General features: G+C 42.2%; 1 protein-coding gene across 30 annotated transcripts in view; it reads right to left on the reverse strand.

The window, feature by feature from the left end:
* The window catches only part of CDH13 (cadherin 13), a 1446594-nt gene that overhangs the window by 795787 nt on the left and 634097 nt on the right, over positions 1 to 16710 (reverse strand). For all 30 annotated transcript variants that reach the window (XR_014804745.1, XR_014804744.1, XM_084957934.1 and 27 more), the window contains 1 exon segment: positions 6682 to 6793. Coding sequence is in view for 1 of the 30 variants with exons in the window: in NM_001109945.1 (NP_001103415.1) it covers positions 6682 to 6793 (112 nt within the window). In the remaining 29 variants the exon portion in view is untranslated.

A 16710-nucleotide genomic window follows, 5' to 3' on the forward strand; every position in this document is an offset into this window, starting at 1 on the left:
AACACCACTCACATTGCTTTTCCATTAATTGCCTTCATTTGTCAAGTCCCCTGTTTGATTTATAGTCAATTAAAAACATCCTCAAAAGCCATGACTCATGCATGTTAAGTACAAATATGATTAATGCAACATCATGCACTCCATGGATGACCTGGCTACTAACCAAGGTCAGTGTCAAGGTGGCATGACCGAAAAGGGTCTCCGTGAAAGGAACTCAAGAGGAGGGCAAAAAGCCAGGAGTGTAGGGTCATGGACAAGCTGGCACTGGATCCCATCCAAAACAAGGAAAAAGAGGTACTTTTTCTATATTTTTCATATTATAGAGGAAGAATGAACTTGTCTGTGAACAGAAAAAACATAATGCAGTAGAAATGTTCTATTTCATCCATGTTGATGAAAGCACATGGGAAAGTACATAGGAAAATGAAGTGGCAAATTTCTTTGATAGGTGACCACCAACAAAAGCCACAAGACACAAAACCTGAGAATTCTAGATAGGAGCCAGGGCACTGAAATCCTGGGTTCAACCCTTGATGTCACCAGTGATAAGCAATATAGCCATGGGTAAACTGCTTTACCTAGCCCAGCCTTAGTATCCCCACCTGTAGAATACGGGTACTTACCCCCCTAAGGCCTGTTACGAGATTCAAGGGGACCCACCACGCTTAGAGAGGACACAGGACATGTCAGCTATGAAGGCCACAAATGCTGCACTGGTCCGCATGGTGGGTATCTTCAAAAAATCCCAACACCTGCCCTCGCTGTGTGCACACTTGTTACGCTTTACAGAACTTCTCTCTTCTTTTCTATCAGCAAAGGCATATAGCCCTTCATGAAGAAATCTCTTACGAGTTATCCCTCCCTCTCCAAAAAAACTCTGTATATTGAAACTTCAGAAGAATATCATAAAAAGTTAAGAACAAATTCAGCACCAGCAACCTAATGCCTTAGATCAGTGATTTTCCATCAACACGAGGTAAATCACAGTGTTTAGTGCATTTTTTACAAAGCAAAATTTACTCCCATTTTAAGACTGCCTTCTCTTTTGCAAGTGGAGTTTACTCCTATGTGGTATGGTTTTTTGATACCAACGACACTTTTAAAGAAAGTCTGGCCATAGTAAATGGAAGTATTCTTGTCCTATCTCATTTATTAGCTGGATCTTCCATCTTTTTTTCATATTCAGACTTAGGAAAATGTTTAAAAATGCACTATTATCAATCCAAGATTTAAAAAAAATTCTACTGGTCCATGAAGTCCAAATCTTAAAATCCACTGCTTTAGATGTTATTTATTTATTTTTTTTCTATCTCTTCAGATTTTGAGGTCCATGATGTGTCTTCTAAAAAGGCAGGTTTCAATGGTCGTCGTAAGGATACTAAACCTACCTAAGAACTGTGAATAATCGTAATAATAAATTTAAAATAAAAACCATAGCAATGATTATAGTAATAATAATACCATCTTCCATTTATTCCTAAGTGTATTCTAAGCATTTTCCAATCAATTATTTCATCAACTCGAAAAGGAAGGACTTCATAGAGAGATGAGAAAATTCAAACCTGGAGGATTCAAGTAACTCTCTTATGATCATGCAGCCAACATGTGACTGTCGTATGTTTGAACCCTAGTTGATGTGAATTTAAAACTATGTGACTTTAACCTCAATATTATAATCACCAGGAGGATGCAATTGGAGTCCATCCTTGCTAGAATTATCAGACGGTTGCTCCCCTGGGTGTTTCTAAGAGGGAACAGGGAAGAAGCTGATTCTGCTCAGAAGGGAGCAGCCCCCGATGAGAGAAGCAGGAGGTAGTCACAGGTGCATGAACCTGCTGTCCTGCTTGAAGGACCGACTTTGTCCTTATTCCCAAGTTACTCAGAGACAGCTGCCTCCTGTGTGGTCTGTCTCTTTCAGGAGTCTCTTTTTGACTGGGGTCACATTATTTTCTTAGGATCTGTGTAGAAATGGTGAGCTTACACAGATATGTGTGTTCCTCCACATTGCCTGGCCTTGCTTAAAGTGAGGGTAGCCACGTGGCTAGGCTGGCTAACAGTGCGACCAGAGACGAGACATGTCCCTTTTGGCTCACGCGGTTACACATCTGTAGTGCCTTCCCCATCCTGTTTTTGTCTCCCTATCTGCCAGCTCAGTGACTTAAGAGTAACTCGAAGGCAGAGGATGGCAGGACCAAGCAGGAAGTAGCTTGGGTTTGCAAGTTTCTGCAGAGAGAGGGGCTACCCAGCAGAGCAGCCAACTTGCATCCACATGACCTGAAGGAGATACAAGCTTTATTTATTCATTTATTTATTTTGCTTTCTATGGCCACAACCATGGCATTTGGAGGTTCCCAGGCTAGGGGTCCAATCAGCTATAGCCGCCGGCCTACACCACAGCCACAGCAACGTGGGATCCGAGCTGCATCTATGACCTACACCACAGCTCATGGCAATGCCAGATCCTTAATCCACTGAGCGCGACCAGGGATTGAACCTGCAACCTCGTGATTCCCAGTCAGATTTGTTTCCACTGCACCACATCAGGAACTCCAGAAACAAACTTTATCACTTCAGGTCACTAGGGTTGTTTGATACCAAGCTATTCTGACTAATGCAGGTTCTTTGTTAAACGCGTAAGTACACAGGTTGTATGTTAGGTGAACTCGAGTGGGGCCATTTCTCTGGGTGCCCCTGTGTTTGCACGTGTGTGGTCCAAAAGGAGTGATCCATGAAGGATGAACAAAGAGAAGAAAGGCACCGACCTGATAGTGGTGGGGTGGCCACGCGATGCCTTTTCTGGACACTGGAGGTTGGAGAATCATGAGTGGGGTTCCCCCTAGCGAACAAGACAATTCAGCTCCCTCCATAATGCCAGGAAGGTCTGTCTGAGCGGACTATGGCAGGGCAGAATATCCTGTTCTATAATTTTTCAGAAGACAAGAGAGTCAGGGGCTCGTCACATGGTCTTCCTCCACATCAGCTGGGGGGTGGGTCACCTTGCCAGGCCGGTTATTCTTCTGGAACCTGGGTGTCAGCTGGGAGGCTGTAACCAGGGTCACTACCCAAATCTCGTGGCTCAAGAGCAGCTACCAGAATTGCCCCGTTTTCATTTGCAGGAGAAGAAACCACAATTTAAGAGAATTCTGGGTGTTAGAGGCCTCTAGGGACTTCCTGCAACAATCCCTCACAGATTCCTCCCTGAGTCAAAGACCTTGAATGGATGTCTCTTTTCTGACTTTCTGCCTGCTAAACTATCTTCCTCTTTCTTCTTGTACTTCTTACAGAAAGTGAGAATAATCACATCCTCCCACCTCACCTTTCAAGACTGAGATGAAGTCAGGAAACTTTTGTCCGAGTTCTCTTGAGTTGGGGGCTTTGCATCACAATGTGAAAGACACAAGGATAAAGCTTGGTTACATTAGAAGAAAGAGCGGGAGGCCATGTTTTGATCCTAGAAGCTTGTTGAAAAATGGCCCTTTAAAGACGAAAGCAAGTCTAGTTAGTGGAAAGGAGAGTAGAATAAAGAGTTATTTGGATGTGAAGAAAATAAAAAGGCTTTAGAACAACTGAGAGAAAGATGTATCGGAGTGAACGGTGAATAAAATATTGGGAAATAAAAGAACTGGAGGTGACCATTAGTAACAGTTAAAGCACGAAAAGATAAGTCATCGAGAATAGAGGCAAAAGATGAAAAAGGATAAAAGGGAATATTACTGTCTGAACAAAGAGAGTAGAAAGCCGTGGACAGAATAAACATTCCCTGTAACGTGCTAAAAGCTGAACACAGAATTGGTTGACTATAAGTCTGGGGTATAAGCAGATATACTATGTCTGTCAGGCACAGAGACAACGCTTTCAGACAAGTTTATAGAATGGTGAAAAGTGTGGACATCAATTGATTGATTATGCTGTATTTTACACCTTCTGCAAGACAAAAATTCACAATGACTGGAAGCCAAAGCTCTTAAATTTTGCAGAGAGAAAGGAAAAATGGAATGCATAAATGCCACAGGTGGATGCCTAGGTAACGCTACTAACCTGGCTTCTTTTGAGCCCTGTTATTACCTAGATCATTCGCTTATATTTGCATGTCATTGAACTATCCCTAGTGGTTTCCTGGATCTTGGTAGTGACCTCGAATAGCTAAGTATTTTAAAACATTCTAGTTTTTCTTGATTCTTTTCAGTTTTTACCCAGGTGTTCGCCTTGTGTCATCTTCATTCTAAGAATGCACATCACTTGTTAGTTTCTGGGCTAATCGCCTTCTTCAGAGATGGAACGGTCTTGTGTTTAACCATAAGGAAATGAGAATGAGAGGGGACGGAGGGAGGAAGATGTACAATGTTAGTTGGTTAGGGGGTAGGGTCCATTCAAAACAGAGCTTTTTATTTCCTCTTGCATATCAAATAGAGCAACGCATTGCCATCACGTCTAGACAGGCAGATTTTCCTAAACAATATTCAATAGACATTCTCAAGTCAGTTGAAAGTTTTCTTCTTCATTTATGCACAATTACCCTTAATCACAGGGTCTATACTCAAGACAACCTATGTTCACTGTTTTGAGATAAACTCAAAAATATCAAACCAAATCTGTTCTTTGCCATTTTTTTTCCTAGTAATATATATGGACCTATAGTTTCACTGAGAAGAGGCTACTCAGATTTTGCTGATCAAACAATTCACAGACAAATTCACACACAAAATTTTAAACATCCTCAATCCCCATTTTACTGACTTTTCCAGAATGCGCTATCATTGATAATCAACCAGTTCCATTTAGCATTTACTAGCTTACACAGAATCAACAACCATAACCATAGTAAATTACTTAGGGGATTTGAAAAAAAACACACACAGACACACACAAAACTGTGATATTGGAATGTACAGTACGTCTCGTTTAAATTAAAAAGATCCCCGAAAGTCTGATTGTTTCCAGTCTCTCAGAGGTGAATTAAAAGCTGTTTGGTGTCATGAAGATTACAGAAGCAATCACATTTATGGGCTTGCTTTGCATACCAACTCTATTAATTTCCATACTCAGGATGGCTTCACATTCCACACATGTTAATATAGATGCCATTTGGGATAATCACTTGGAAAAAAGAGAAAAGAAAGAGAGAGAAAAGAGAAGAGAGGAGCAGAGAGCCAGAAAAATGGCTCTCTTAAAACAAGATCTTTTTTAGGAGAAGAATCGAAAGTTCCAGTAAAGAGAAGAATCAGAAGACAAATGAGGGTTCCTGATGGCCTGACCCAGGAGTCACACACAGGGATCAAATTAACATGAACTCACATATTGGCATTCAGTTACTGTGCCAGTCCTGCACTCTGCCATGACAAACTCTAATGACTGAAATGATTTCATTGCTGAAATTGCATCAAGATGTGCACGGGGCTTCACCTAGGAGAGGTCCCTTGATGCTCAACATTGAATCTTCATTACTGTGTTCCTTTCAACTCTTCAAATGTGTTCCCGCCTCACAGAACAATCCCACCAAGTGGGCTGCTTCACCTGCCTCCCTGCTTTTCTTTAAACATGCCAGCCATATAGCATAGGAATGAAGGACTGCGGTTAGCCTGGAAGGCAAACCTAGGACCATAAGGGCAAATGTACACTTATCTTCCCTAAGGGACCATAGAGCATCTGACCAAATTAAACCACGTTTTTATATCCTTCATTCCCAAACGTTAAAGAACGGTGCTTAAGAGCCTACAATTAAATGGTGATTTGTCTACCATCAGCTTTAAATTCATTGTTAAAACTAAGCTTGTTTTGCATATAGCAATACACTCCATGTCCTCATAAAGACATAACAATATAATATTGGCATTAAAAATAGGAAGATAGGAGTTCCCATCACTGCTCAGTGGTAACAAACCTGACTAGTATCCATGGGGATGAGGGTTCGAACCCTGGCCTCACTCAGCGGGTTAAGGATCCTGCATTGCTGTGAGCTGAGGTGTAGGTCGCAGACGTGGCTCGGATCCTGCACTGCTGTGGCTGTGGGGTAGGCTGGCAGCCATAGCTCTGAGTTGACCCAAAGCCTGGGAAATTCCATATGCCGCAGGCGCAGCTCTAAAAAGACAGAAAAAAAAAAAAAAAAAGAAGAAGATGGATATTGCAACCACAGAACAGAGGGAAGCGTATTTTAAGGAAATCAATTGGAATTTGGGGGGATTTGAATTTAATCCATAGAACAGCCAGTAAAGGTCTTGCATCTTCAGAAAACCATCTTATTACTCTTAAGAGTTTAAATTTCTAGGCCTAAAAATCCCCAGGGCTAACATCTTGCTCTCACAGATATTTGGATCTAATGCTACATATGAAAAATCCAAGAAGAGCAGCAATCCATAGGAAGGCAAGGGTTTGTTCTCAGGACCTGCCCAGAGGACGTGGATGTCATTTCCTTCGCGCAGAGTGGTACTCATGTTAGAGGCTGGTGCTCCCCTTTCCTGGGAACCGTCAAGAAATGCTGACCAGTGATTAAATACTAAAAAGAGACAGTTACCACTCTATTCACCTCTCAGTTGACAAAGCCCTACTGGGAGACCTTCCACCCTAGGCCAAGCAGTGACATAAGAAAAATGAACAGAAACAGCTTAGGGAATACTGCATGCTGGGACGTGGTCTTAGACATTGGTGAATAGGCCAAAAGCACCGTCAGGAGATAATGCTTACAGTTTAGAATTGCCTGGTCCTCAATGAATTCAGCTGGCTGATCGATATGGAACACTTTTTGCTGAAATCCAGGAGTGCAGCCCAAATCTTCTGCAGATGTTAGCAGCAGCACCTGAGAAAACCAAAGCCATCAATATTTTAACAGCGGTTTATATGTTTGCCCTGCTAACTTTTACCAAATCTGTGACTTTTAGAAATGAGCTGAGGTTTTAATTTCATTTCTCAAGTGAAGAGGTAACTTAATACTTCTATGGCTGCCAACCTTTCGTTTTGGCAATGATACTTAGAAAACACGCAAATGGGAACAGCTGCTGCAGTTTCCATTAAGTTGAAATTAAAGAAACAAGTTAGTCAGATTTTACACCTGCTAAGAATCTCACCACGGTTTCCATGTGAGAAATGTCATTACAGGAACTGTCAATTTCATATGATGCCTGAGCTAAAACCAACCTCACTTTCATAGATGCAAAAGAGCATTGTCATCAATGGCAATGAAACTATTCCATTGGAAGTTACTCCTATCAGAAGTCCAGGGCCCACTGAACCGTCACAGTCCATTTTGGCAGCCAATGAGCCCTTGAAATATAACTAGGTTGAACCTGTTAGAGAATACATGTTGGATTCTGAAGGCTAAATTCCAAAAAGAAAAATAAAGCAAGATACATAATTAATGTTTTTTATATGCATTATATCGTGAAATACTATTTTACAGACTGGACTACATACTCACTGTTAAAATTAATTTCACCCCTTTCTTTTCAATTTTGTATATTCAGATACTAGAACATTTAAAATTTATAGCTCCTTCTGAAGGCTTATGTTTGTCCTTGCAAATCCTTAGGGTACTTTATCCAGAAGTCAAAGACTGAGGTTATGTTTTACGCCATAAAAGAATGTGACGATACTCTTAGACAAGGGCTAGTTCAGCAAACTTAGAAATAGCTGTAGGCTGAGTAGGCAAAGACTACAAGCGGTGTGAAGTTAACGATTATCCCCTTTCCCCATCTTTTATACCAAGCATCTACCATACATTGGGACAGCGAAGAGGCTCCATAACGCCTAAAACATGACTGCTAACATTTTAGGGCCTTCACGAGATGACAAGCACTGTGATAACGTCGCTACATGCATTATCTCCTTCCGTCTCCGTAACAGCTCTGTGATGCACTTGGCTTATTCTAAGACATATTTTCCAGACAAGGGGGCTGACATTCTAGAAAGGCTAACAGTTTTGCCTCAAATCACAGTTAGGATGGGTGGAGGCAGGATTTGAATTCAGGTTTAAGTGTTTTCTGATTTTGCACACTGTCGGAGCTCTGCCCACACCCTTCAGGCTTTTCACACCACAGGGCAGGACTTTTTTTTTTTTTTTTCCTGGTCTGGGACATTTCTCTGAAACCTGTGGGAGGCTGCTTTATCTGAGTATAGCGCCAACAGTGTTTGGAAATTCGCATCCCCAGGACCAATCTTCAGCTATACCTGATGAGAACTGGTGCGTGCGTACCCCAGCGCCCTGCTCCAGGTGAGATAATTCAGAAGCAAGTACGTTGTCTGCCAGTTTCCACTTGGACTTGAGTACCAGCTGCCCGCAGTGGTACCCGGCTTGCTAACTCACCTTCCATTAGCTGCCTTCTCTTCTTTGGCTCATGTACTCCTCTCCCTTTGGTATTTTTCTGACACCTCCCTCCAAATAAAATTATGGGCACTCAAGTCCTTGGCTAAGAGTCTGCTTGTTGGGCAACTAAACTTTGTTACCAGACCGCACACTCTTAACCACTGCCCACAGGCTGTTGAAGAAAACTCATTATCGTCACCACCGGCGAACTCAAAGGAGTGTACAAAAGGTTGGAAGCTGTGGAACCAGGGCTTCTCTCTGAAAACCAGCCCTCTGAAATGCACTGAACCCAAGGAACGAAGGAGAGCAGGAATCAATCTCCCGAGGTTCACAGGGTAGCCGGCCTGAGAGACATCAGAGGAATAGAAATGGGAGAGTCATCACCCTGACCGACATCATCTTTCTAAAATCAAAGCGGGCAGGATGTTATAATCCCCTATCTGAGCACTTCTGCGAATAAAACTATCCCTTGCCTTGGGAGCAGGGGCTGGTTACATCGCTTCTAAGGCAATCCTAACGCTGACGTCCCGAGCTGCACACACAGAGAATGCAGATTCAGGACGCAGAGTAATTTGCTGGCAATTCTGCAAGCAGAAAATCTATAGCTGGCCAACGTTAATTCAGTGAAACATCAAATAGTCAAGGGTCGCCCCCAGGCCCCTTGTGCCTACAATTATATGTTAACCTTTAAAACGGCTAATTCTGCCCTCACATCCCAGACCAGTAAACCAGCCGTCCCCTCGGAATTAAGAAGATGGTTGATGATGTTTCTCCAAGGATCCTGAACTAAGAATTCAGGACCGACTGAGACTACAGGTGAGCTGAAATCCTGGTGCTTATCTCCCTGTGGCTCAGTCTCTGCCCTGATTCCTTGGCAGGCTCTACTCAGGATTCCTCTGGAGTCATAAAGGAAAAATAAACCTTTTCCAACTGCAGACCTTCAGGGAGGGTAAGAGCAGCGAAGGACTCCCAGAGGCTCAGTTTCTTTTCCTTTTTTTTTTTTTTTTTTTTGAGAATTCCTGGGTCACTTCATCCACCAGTCATCAAAATTCAGGTTAAAGGCTGTATAACATGAACACACACAGCACACTCCTGGGCAAACAGGACTTAGCCAGGTAAGCACTAGTCAAATAACTCATTCACTCCCTTCTACCTGTGTTCATTTATTCACTTGCTCCCAAGCACTTATTACCCTGGGATTCAGCGGGTCTTTGCCATCCATCGTCCTGGAGCTTAGAGAGAAGCCCTATAATGCAGTCGTTAAAAGGACAAACTCCAGAGGCCTGTGACCTGGTCCATTACTGCCCTGATCTTTACTGACTGTGCAATTTGGCATTTTTTGCACAGCCACTCTGGTCTTAGTTTTCTCTTGTAGAAAAATATGGGAAATTAGAAGTGCACTGAGAAAGTCCATGTGGATTCAACAGAAAGACGCAGAGAAAGTAATTAGAAAAGCACTGCACCAGATAAGGAGTCAATAGTGTTAACTGTTACTATGGACTAGAAAAGATGAGAAGCATTAACAAATCATAATTTAATTAACTGATTAACTAAAACTAAATTTTGACTTGAAAGGAAATCAGAAGTCTCTTCAGGGGCCTGTAAAACCTGGGAGAGAGGGACTTCATCTAGAGGGATCAGGAAAAGCAAACCCAAGGAAGGGACATTTCTGCTTTGATCTCAAAGATGGGTCGGAATTAGCTGGGTAAACGGAAAGAAATATAGACTAGTTTTTTTAACCAACACACTCTTTTCTTTGACATGAATTCCTTTATGCCTCTCGGGGTTTCAGGTGACAGATCTCTGAAATGACAAAACGTATTTAAAAAAGAATCCAGACTAATTTAGGGCTCCCCCAAACCTGAAGGTCTGGGAAGTAGTGGGAGAAGTTTCTAGTAACTGTTACTGTCCCTTGACTTTTTAGCATATTTCAAATAGTATCTGCCCATGAACTTGCCATGTCTTCCATTTCAAGAGCACTGAGTTTGGTGGCAGAACATGCAGGCGTGTCCCTCACTGATTTAAGAGGGGTACGTAGACATGGCTCCCAAACCGGGCAGCCCCTTCTCCAACATCAGCAGATGTCAGTCTTGTGAATATGACCCCTGGCCATGCATTTTCCCCAAACTCTCTTTAACATTTCCAGAACATATGCCATGAGCCACACTCCAAATGCATCTTTAATGCCATGGCAGTAACGGTCTTCCTATGTGGTTCTTTTGTTCATTTATCCTTTGGTTTGTACCTCATAAACAATACACAACACCTTTGAAAGCTCAGCAATGATCAAACTTTATGATCACCAAAGGATTTCTATTATGTGAAAATTACAATCAGCCTGCTTATGAAAGCTGATTTATGTTCAGTCTGTGAACACTGCATAGAGCCACTTGGTTCTGTATGAACCCAGTTTACTAGCAGCCATTTACCAGCTGAAACCCTGTGTCTCGGTCTCCTCAGATACAAAATGGGAATAAAAATAACATCTTACAGGTTATTATGAAGATTAAGTGAGTTAATTATCGTACAGAGCCTCACATGGTACTAAGCAACATAATACCTGCTCAATAAATGCTGGCTATTATTACTATTATATATGTATAATATACACAAATATATATACACACACACACATATATATGTTTAAACCAATATACATGATTCACTGATATTTCCCAGGGTGGACACTGACAAATATCATCAAAAAAGTACTTTTGCTGCTACTATAAAACTGTTCAACAGATAGACTGTGCTGGGAAATATTCAGAGGAACAAGCAGGGACCTGAATCAGATAGAAGACCAGAAAGGAGTCTGCACCTTGGAGTCAGCTGCACAGTGAGATCATCGGGGCCTGCTGAGGGCTGACCTGGCTGCTTTTGGAGGACACACAGCATCCTCCAAAGTGTCGTCGGAGCCCTGCCCTCTATGTAGAAGCTGCTACCCTAAATTTAAGCACAGATAGTGAATCCTTACAACAGACTCTTTACACCTCATTCTCTTTTTAGCTTTCATTTCTGTGCTGCTGCTCAGAGCCTTCTCTTTTAAGAAGAAAGGACTTATGTTTATCCTGACAGGTACTGATTCAAGAGCATTGCCAACTTTGGAGTTTGCTTCCAGAAAAATGATTTTTTCTACCCCAGACTGCAGGGTGCCAACTGGCAGCATATGGGATGGATCAGGGCAGCAGATGTGGTGAGTGCAGCCAGAACAGTCTGTCATAAAGTTAAATTATCATGTTACATCGAGTGCACCTCTCTGAGCTGCCCTCGTCTGCACCGTTCCCTATGTTACTGCTCCTGCTCATTCAACTTCTTAGCCCCTGGCCGGGCCCACTAGGCATTTGAGTTTGCAACCTCTGTTGTAGAACAAAGCTTTTCAAGCAAAGAAGTCTCCTTGTTATGAGTCTCTAGTTACTTCGCATAATAGTACCCATGGCTATGTGCTCCTGGCTCTGTTGCAGTGTTGGTCATGTGACTAAGCACTGGCAACGAAGGAGGGTGGCAGGATACTCACCCCTCAGCCAGCCCCTGGATGCCCTCTCTTATCCATCGAGGAAAACAGAAAGGAAGGACTTGCAAGGTGGGGGAGTCATCCCACAGAAAGAGCCCAGAAAGCAGTCACTGCTTAAGGGACAAGCACCTGTGAGAGTTTCCTTGTTGGAAACTCCACCTGCAGCATGCGCCCCAAAGATCAGGGGTTGTTTGTTACAGCAACACTTGGCCAGCCATGCACTAAACTTGGAAGGGCCCAGGGCAGACGGTTTTTCTATCCCACAGCACTGCAGGCTATTCCAGAGATCAGAGAGAAATGGCAGAACTGAAGAAAAGCTTAACACAACTGTATTTGAGGCAGCCGTAAATAAAAAGAGAGAAACTTCTTGCCACAAATAATTATCTCAGCAGGCTGTGAACAACCTCGGATCTCATCCTCTCTTAAGTCAGCTTCAAAATGGTATTTTCCAAAAGAACTCACTAGTGTCTCCTGGACCCTTGTTGTTTTCCTTTCACTGACTCACTCGCTTTTTGCTATTAGGGTAGATGGACAGTTACTTTATCCTTGCCACGAAAACACCTCTGGGTTACTCCTGTCAGAGTCAGTCTCTTGGAATCAGTGCGGAGGGGCTTAGATTGGCCGGGAAGAAAGGCTACTATCTCTGACTTGCAGGATATAGAAATGTTACAGCAATGTATTTGATTGATACTTTATCCTTCCAGGGACCAAAACCCCAGAGTCCTGGAAGGGCTTATAAAGGCACACTGCTTACAGGGACAGTACAGAGAAAAGAAGCGCTTAAAAGACACAGACACAGACACACACACACACACACACACACACACACACATATCATTATGTTCACTACGAGTGTCAGTTCGTGTCATCCACACCCCCCTTGAGTCTGTCCTTAAAATACTTCTGGCGTTTTACAGCCTCTGGACACAGAATACCAGCCACCTTTTTGGCTATGAATGTAACACACTTACTTAAAGTGGTTTTGTGAATCTTGGGAAGATAAAGGGGGAGAATACTTCCAGTCTGGCCAGTTCTATTATCGCCTGCATTCACAATTTGAGACCAACATTCGAGGCCTTACGTCTAATTGATTGCTACTTGGTATCTTTCCCTCGAATTATTAAAAAGGAAGCTGCGTATATCTGGAAAAGCATGGGACAAAAAGCCAAAACTAACCTAAGCCTGAATTCTGGCTATGCAGCCATTTGTCTGACTTTAGCCAAACCATGAACAGCCTCTATGTTTTCTTTGACTGAGCATAACATCACCTATGCATATAGTTACCAGGGGACTCTAGAGAGATAATGCAAAAAGAAAGGCTATCAGGTAGACAGAAAAATGGTCCCCAACAGATGCCCTCAGTCTAATCCCTGGAACCTGTGAATATGTCAGATTACATGAAAAAGGGGAATTAAAGTTGAAAATCACCTGACTCAGAATAGAGTGATTATCCTGGAGCCAATGCAACCACAAGGATCCTTGCAAACAGAAGAAAGAATTGAAGATTTAAAGGAAGAGCTGTGACAGTGAAAGCCAGGTCCTGGTGATGTCATGTAAAAAGGACTCAACCTGCCTTCGCTGGTTTTGAAGGTGGAGAAAAGGGTCACCAGCCAAGGAATGCAACAGACCTTGAGAGGGTAGAAAAGGCACATAAAAAGGATTTCCCTCTGGAGTTTCCCAGAAGGAATACAGCTCACCTGGCACCCTGATTTTGGCTCAATGACACTCATTTTGGTCTTTTGACCTTCAAAACTGTATAGGAATCCATGTGTTGCTTTAAGTTGGTAGGTGGGTGGTTAAGTTGTTACAGCAGCCATAGGACCCTCATACAGTTACCATAGTATTGGCCCCATAGTAGATACTCAGAAAATATTGGTTTCCTTTACTTGTTTTTTCTAAGAGATAAATATAATTTGGGCAAACCAATGGAGAGGGAAACTAAGGTAGGGAGGAAGAGAGGGAAGATGAAAAAAGGGTCATGAGATTGGAACCCTTGGACAAAGCCATCAGAAAATCGTGACATAGAAATAACTGCCTACACGCTCCATTCCTGAGCATAAACAGGCACAGTGTCTTTACTTTCGTTTGAGGAACTGTTCCTTGGAAATGATGGGGTGTTTTGACCTGCTGTTATAACAAAGTGGCTGGCTTCTTCTTATTATTTTTTTCCCTTCAATTAATTCCCTTAATCAAAACTTGAAATGTCTATTATCTTCCAGACCCTGGGATAGATTCTAGAGATGAAGAAATAAATAAAGCCCTTGATAAACTTATTATCGAGAAGGAAAGGCACACGCGCAGGCATATAATATAACATAATACACACAATATAATTTTCTATATATTAAGAATTAGGAAGTAGTTCAAAGCAAAGATTCTTGAACTGGTCTACCTGAGTCCAAATTCCAGTTTTACCACTTAGTTGCTGTGTGGCCCTGGGCAAATTATTTAATTCCTCTGTGCCTTAGTTTCCTCCTTTGTATAATACAGCCAATATTTGCAGCTATCCTTATTGATCATGAGGTTCAATGAGATAACATAAGTCAAAAGGTTTAGGACTGGAATCAAGCTCACAATAGGTACTGCATGCTACCGACTGTTCTCATCATTTGTATTTATATAGAGGAATGTGTATTAAGTGCTATGAAACAACATACTCTTTGGATAAGAATAGGAAACAGGACCATGTCACAGATAAAGCCATACTGGAAAGATGATTGACATTTTTCAAGTGGCAAAATATAAAAGACGACTCCATGCAGGGGTCTGGGAAATGCAAACACTAAGGCATGCCAGGTGAAGAAACAGGGAACAATTTTACAGGGAAAACAAGCTCTGGGTTGTTTTCAAGATTATTTGAAAATGTTTTGTTGTCTAAAAGAGGACTGAATTGACCAGGCATGTCCTCATTGAGTCTGGATAAAACAAACCCAAAAAATAATTCACTTAGTAAAGTCAACATCTTTGTCTAAATAGAATTATTTTTTCACTCTTAAGATTGTAAAGTTAATCAACTAGACAACTGGAAATTTTTTTTAAAAAAATAGTGTTTTGTAAAAATTCTAGCTAATGCAAAATTAGGAAGACTTCATTTGCTGGCTCTTAGTGGAAACTAGAGGCTGTGCTGGCCCTAAAATTGCTGGTGTTTGTGTCTACTTATGAAATGTTGGTAATTAAATTAGTTCCCTAAATCAATGAAGGAGGCCTTATGTGACTTACTCAGGTGAGCTCTAGCAGCCCCAGGAAATTGAGTTGAGCAAATAAGAAACACCCACCGTGTTCTAGGACTGGAGGCTTAGTTTGGTCTACATATAACACCCTTGTTCAATGGTGATAACAAAGAGGCTTACTAAATGCACAGGTGTAGGATTTTAGGATTTAGCTCATAAAAGATCAGGTCCTGAATCCATCACCTTGTCCAACCTCCTATCTCCATCTCTGCTACATCGGACACCCCCCTGAGAGCTCAGACTTGCCCTGCAGAGCATCTGCAACTTTTTTACATTCTTCTTTGGGGCTTGCTCCTATACTATGGGAGCGTGGTTAATGCAAGGCCAAGTGAAGTGGGAAATTCAGAGGAGATAATGTTCCCAGGACAGCCTTTAGTGTTGGCCTTGATGCTAGAAAGTGGCAGCTGATTAAATGCCCCACCTGCCTTCTTCCAGAAAGATTCCTCTGAGAGGCACTCCCAAGTCACCCAGAGGTCCCAGAGGGTTGAGCCCATGCTGTCCACACTAGTGACACCAATGACACCTTGGTCTTTCCCTCTACCCCCGCCTCCCCCTCCTGCCCCTCACTCCTGTTTCCTGGGTCACCTCCCAAAGGACTACTTATATCTAGTCCTTTGTCTCAGGCTCTCTAGGGGAACCCCAAATAAGATAAGCCCCATGTATTAGTTACATATTGCTGCTATAACAAATCACCACAATCTCACTGGCTTAAAAATATTGTATTATCTTACAGTTCTAGACACTGGAAGTCCGAAATGCATCCACCTGTGATCTTCCCTCAGCAGGGTCCCATTTCCTTTCTGCTCCCAGTTCTTCTAGACCATCTATGTCCTTTAACTCATGGTCCCCTCCCTCCATCTTCAGAGCTGGCAGCACAGCACTTTCTTAACTCTCTCCGTCTCTCTTCTTCCATCACTATATTGCCTTCTGTTTCTGACTCCTCCAGCATCCGTTTTATAAGAATGGCTGTCACTGTTGCAGACTTCCCTGGGTAGTCCAGGTAACAGTCACATGTTCTAGGAATTAGGACCTGAATGTGTCCAGGGGACCATTATCAGCCTACTACCAACTCAAGAGTAGCTTATACAAGGGAAGGAAAAAGTTCTATAAATATAATTTCACTTGAAAATATCCAAGAGGAACCTATGTCCGTCAATGAATGAACTGATAAAGAAGATTATGTGTATGTGTATATATAATACAATTATATAAATATTTATATATTTATTTATGACTATTAATCTGCCATGAGAAACAAAGAAGGAAAACCTGCCATTTTCCACAATCTGGATGGAACTAGAGGGCATTATGCTGTGTGGAATAAGCCAGACAGTGGAATAAGACAAACGCTGCATAGTATCACATATATGTGGAATGTAAAAAAAAAACAACAGTCAAACTCATAGAATGAATAGAAAAGTACTGTTTGGAGGCTTGAGTGTGGGGAAAATAGAGAGATGTCGTTTGGTGGAGGTTCTCTCTGAGGGTGGAACTCAGACGTTCTCACGCACAAAAAGAGAAGGGATAGGTATGTGAGATGATGGATGTGTTAACCAACTGGATGGGGCGGGGATCCTTCCAATGTGCATGTGTGTCAGGTCACTCTTTCAAGTGCTTAGAATTTTATCAGTTACACCTCAATAAAGCTGAAATAACTACAGCTATCTATCTAT

The sequence above is a fragment of the Sus scrofa genome, chromosome 6 (genome assembly GCF_054392235.1).
Source record: "Sus scrofa isolate SSC_HxYL_T2T_F1_AM1 chromosome 6, Sscrofa_HxYL_maternal_Yorkshire_Landrace_v2.0, whole genome shotgun sequence".
NCBI classification, from domain to species: Eukaryota; Metazoa; Chordata; class Mammalia; order Artiodactyla; family Suidae; genus Sus; species Sus scrofa.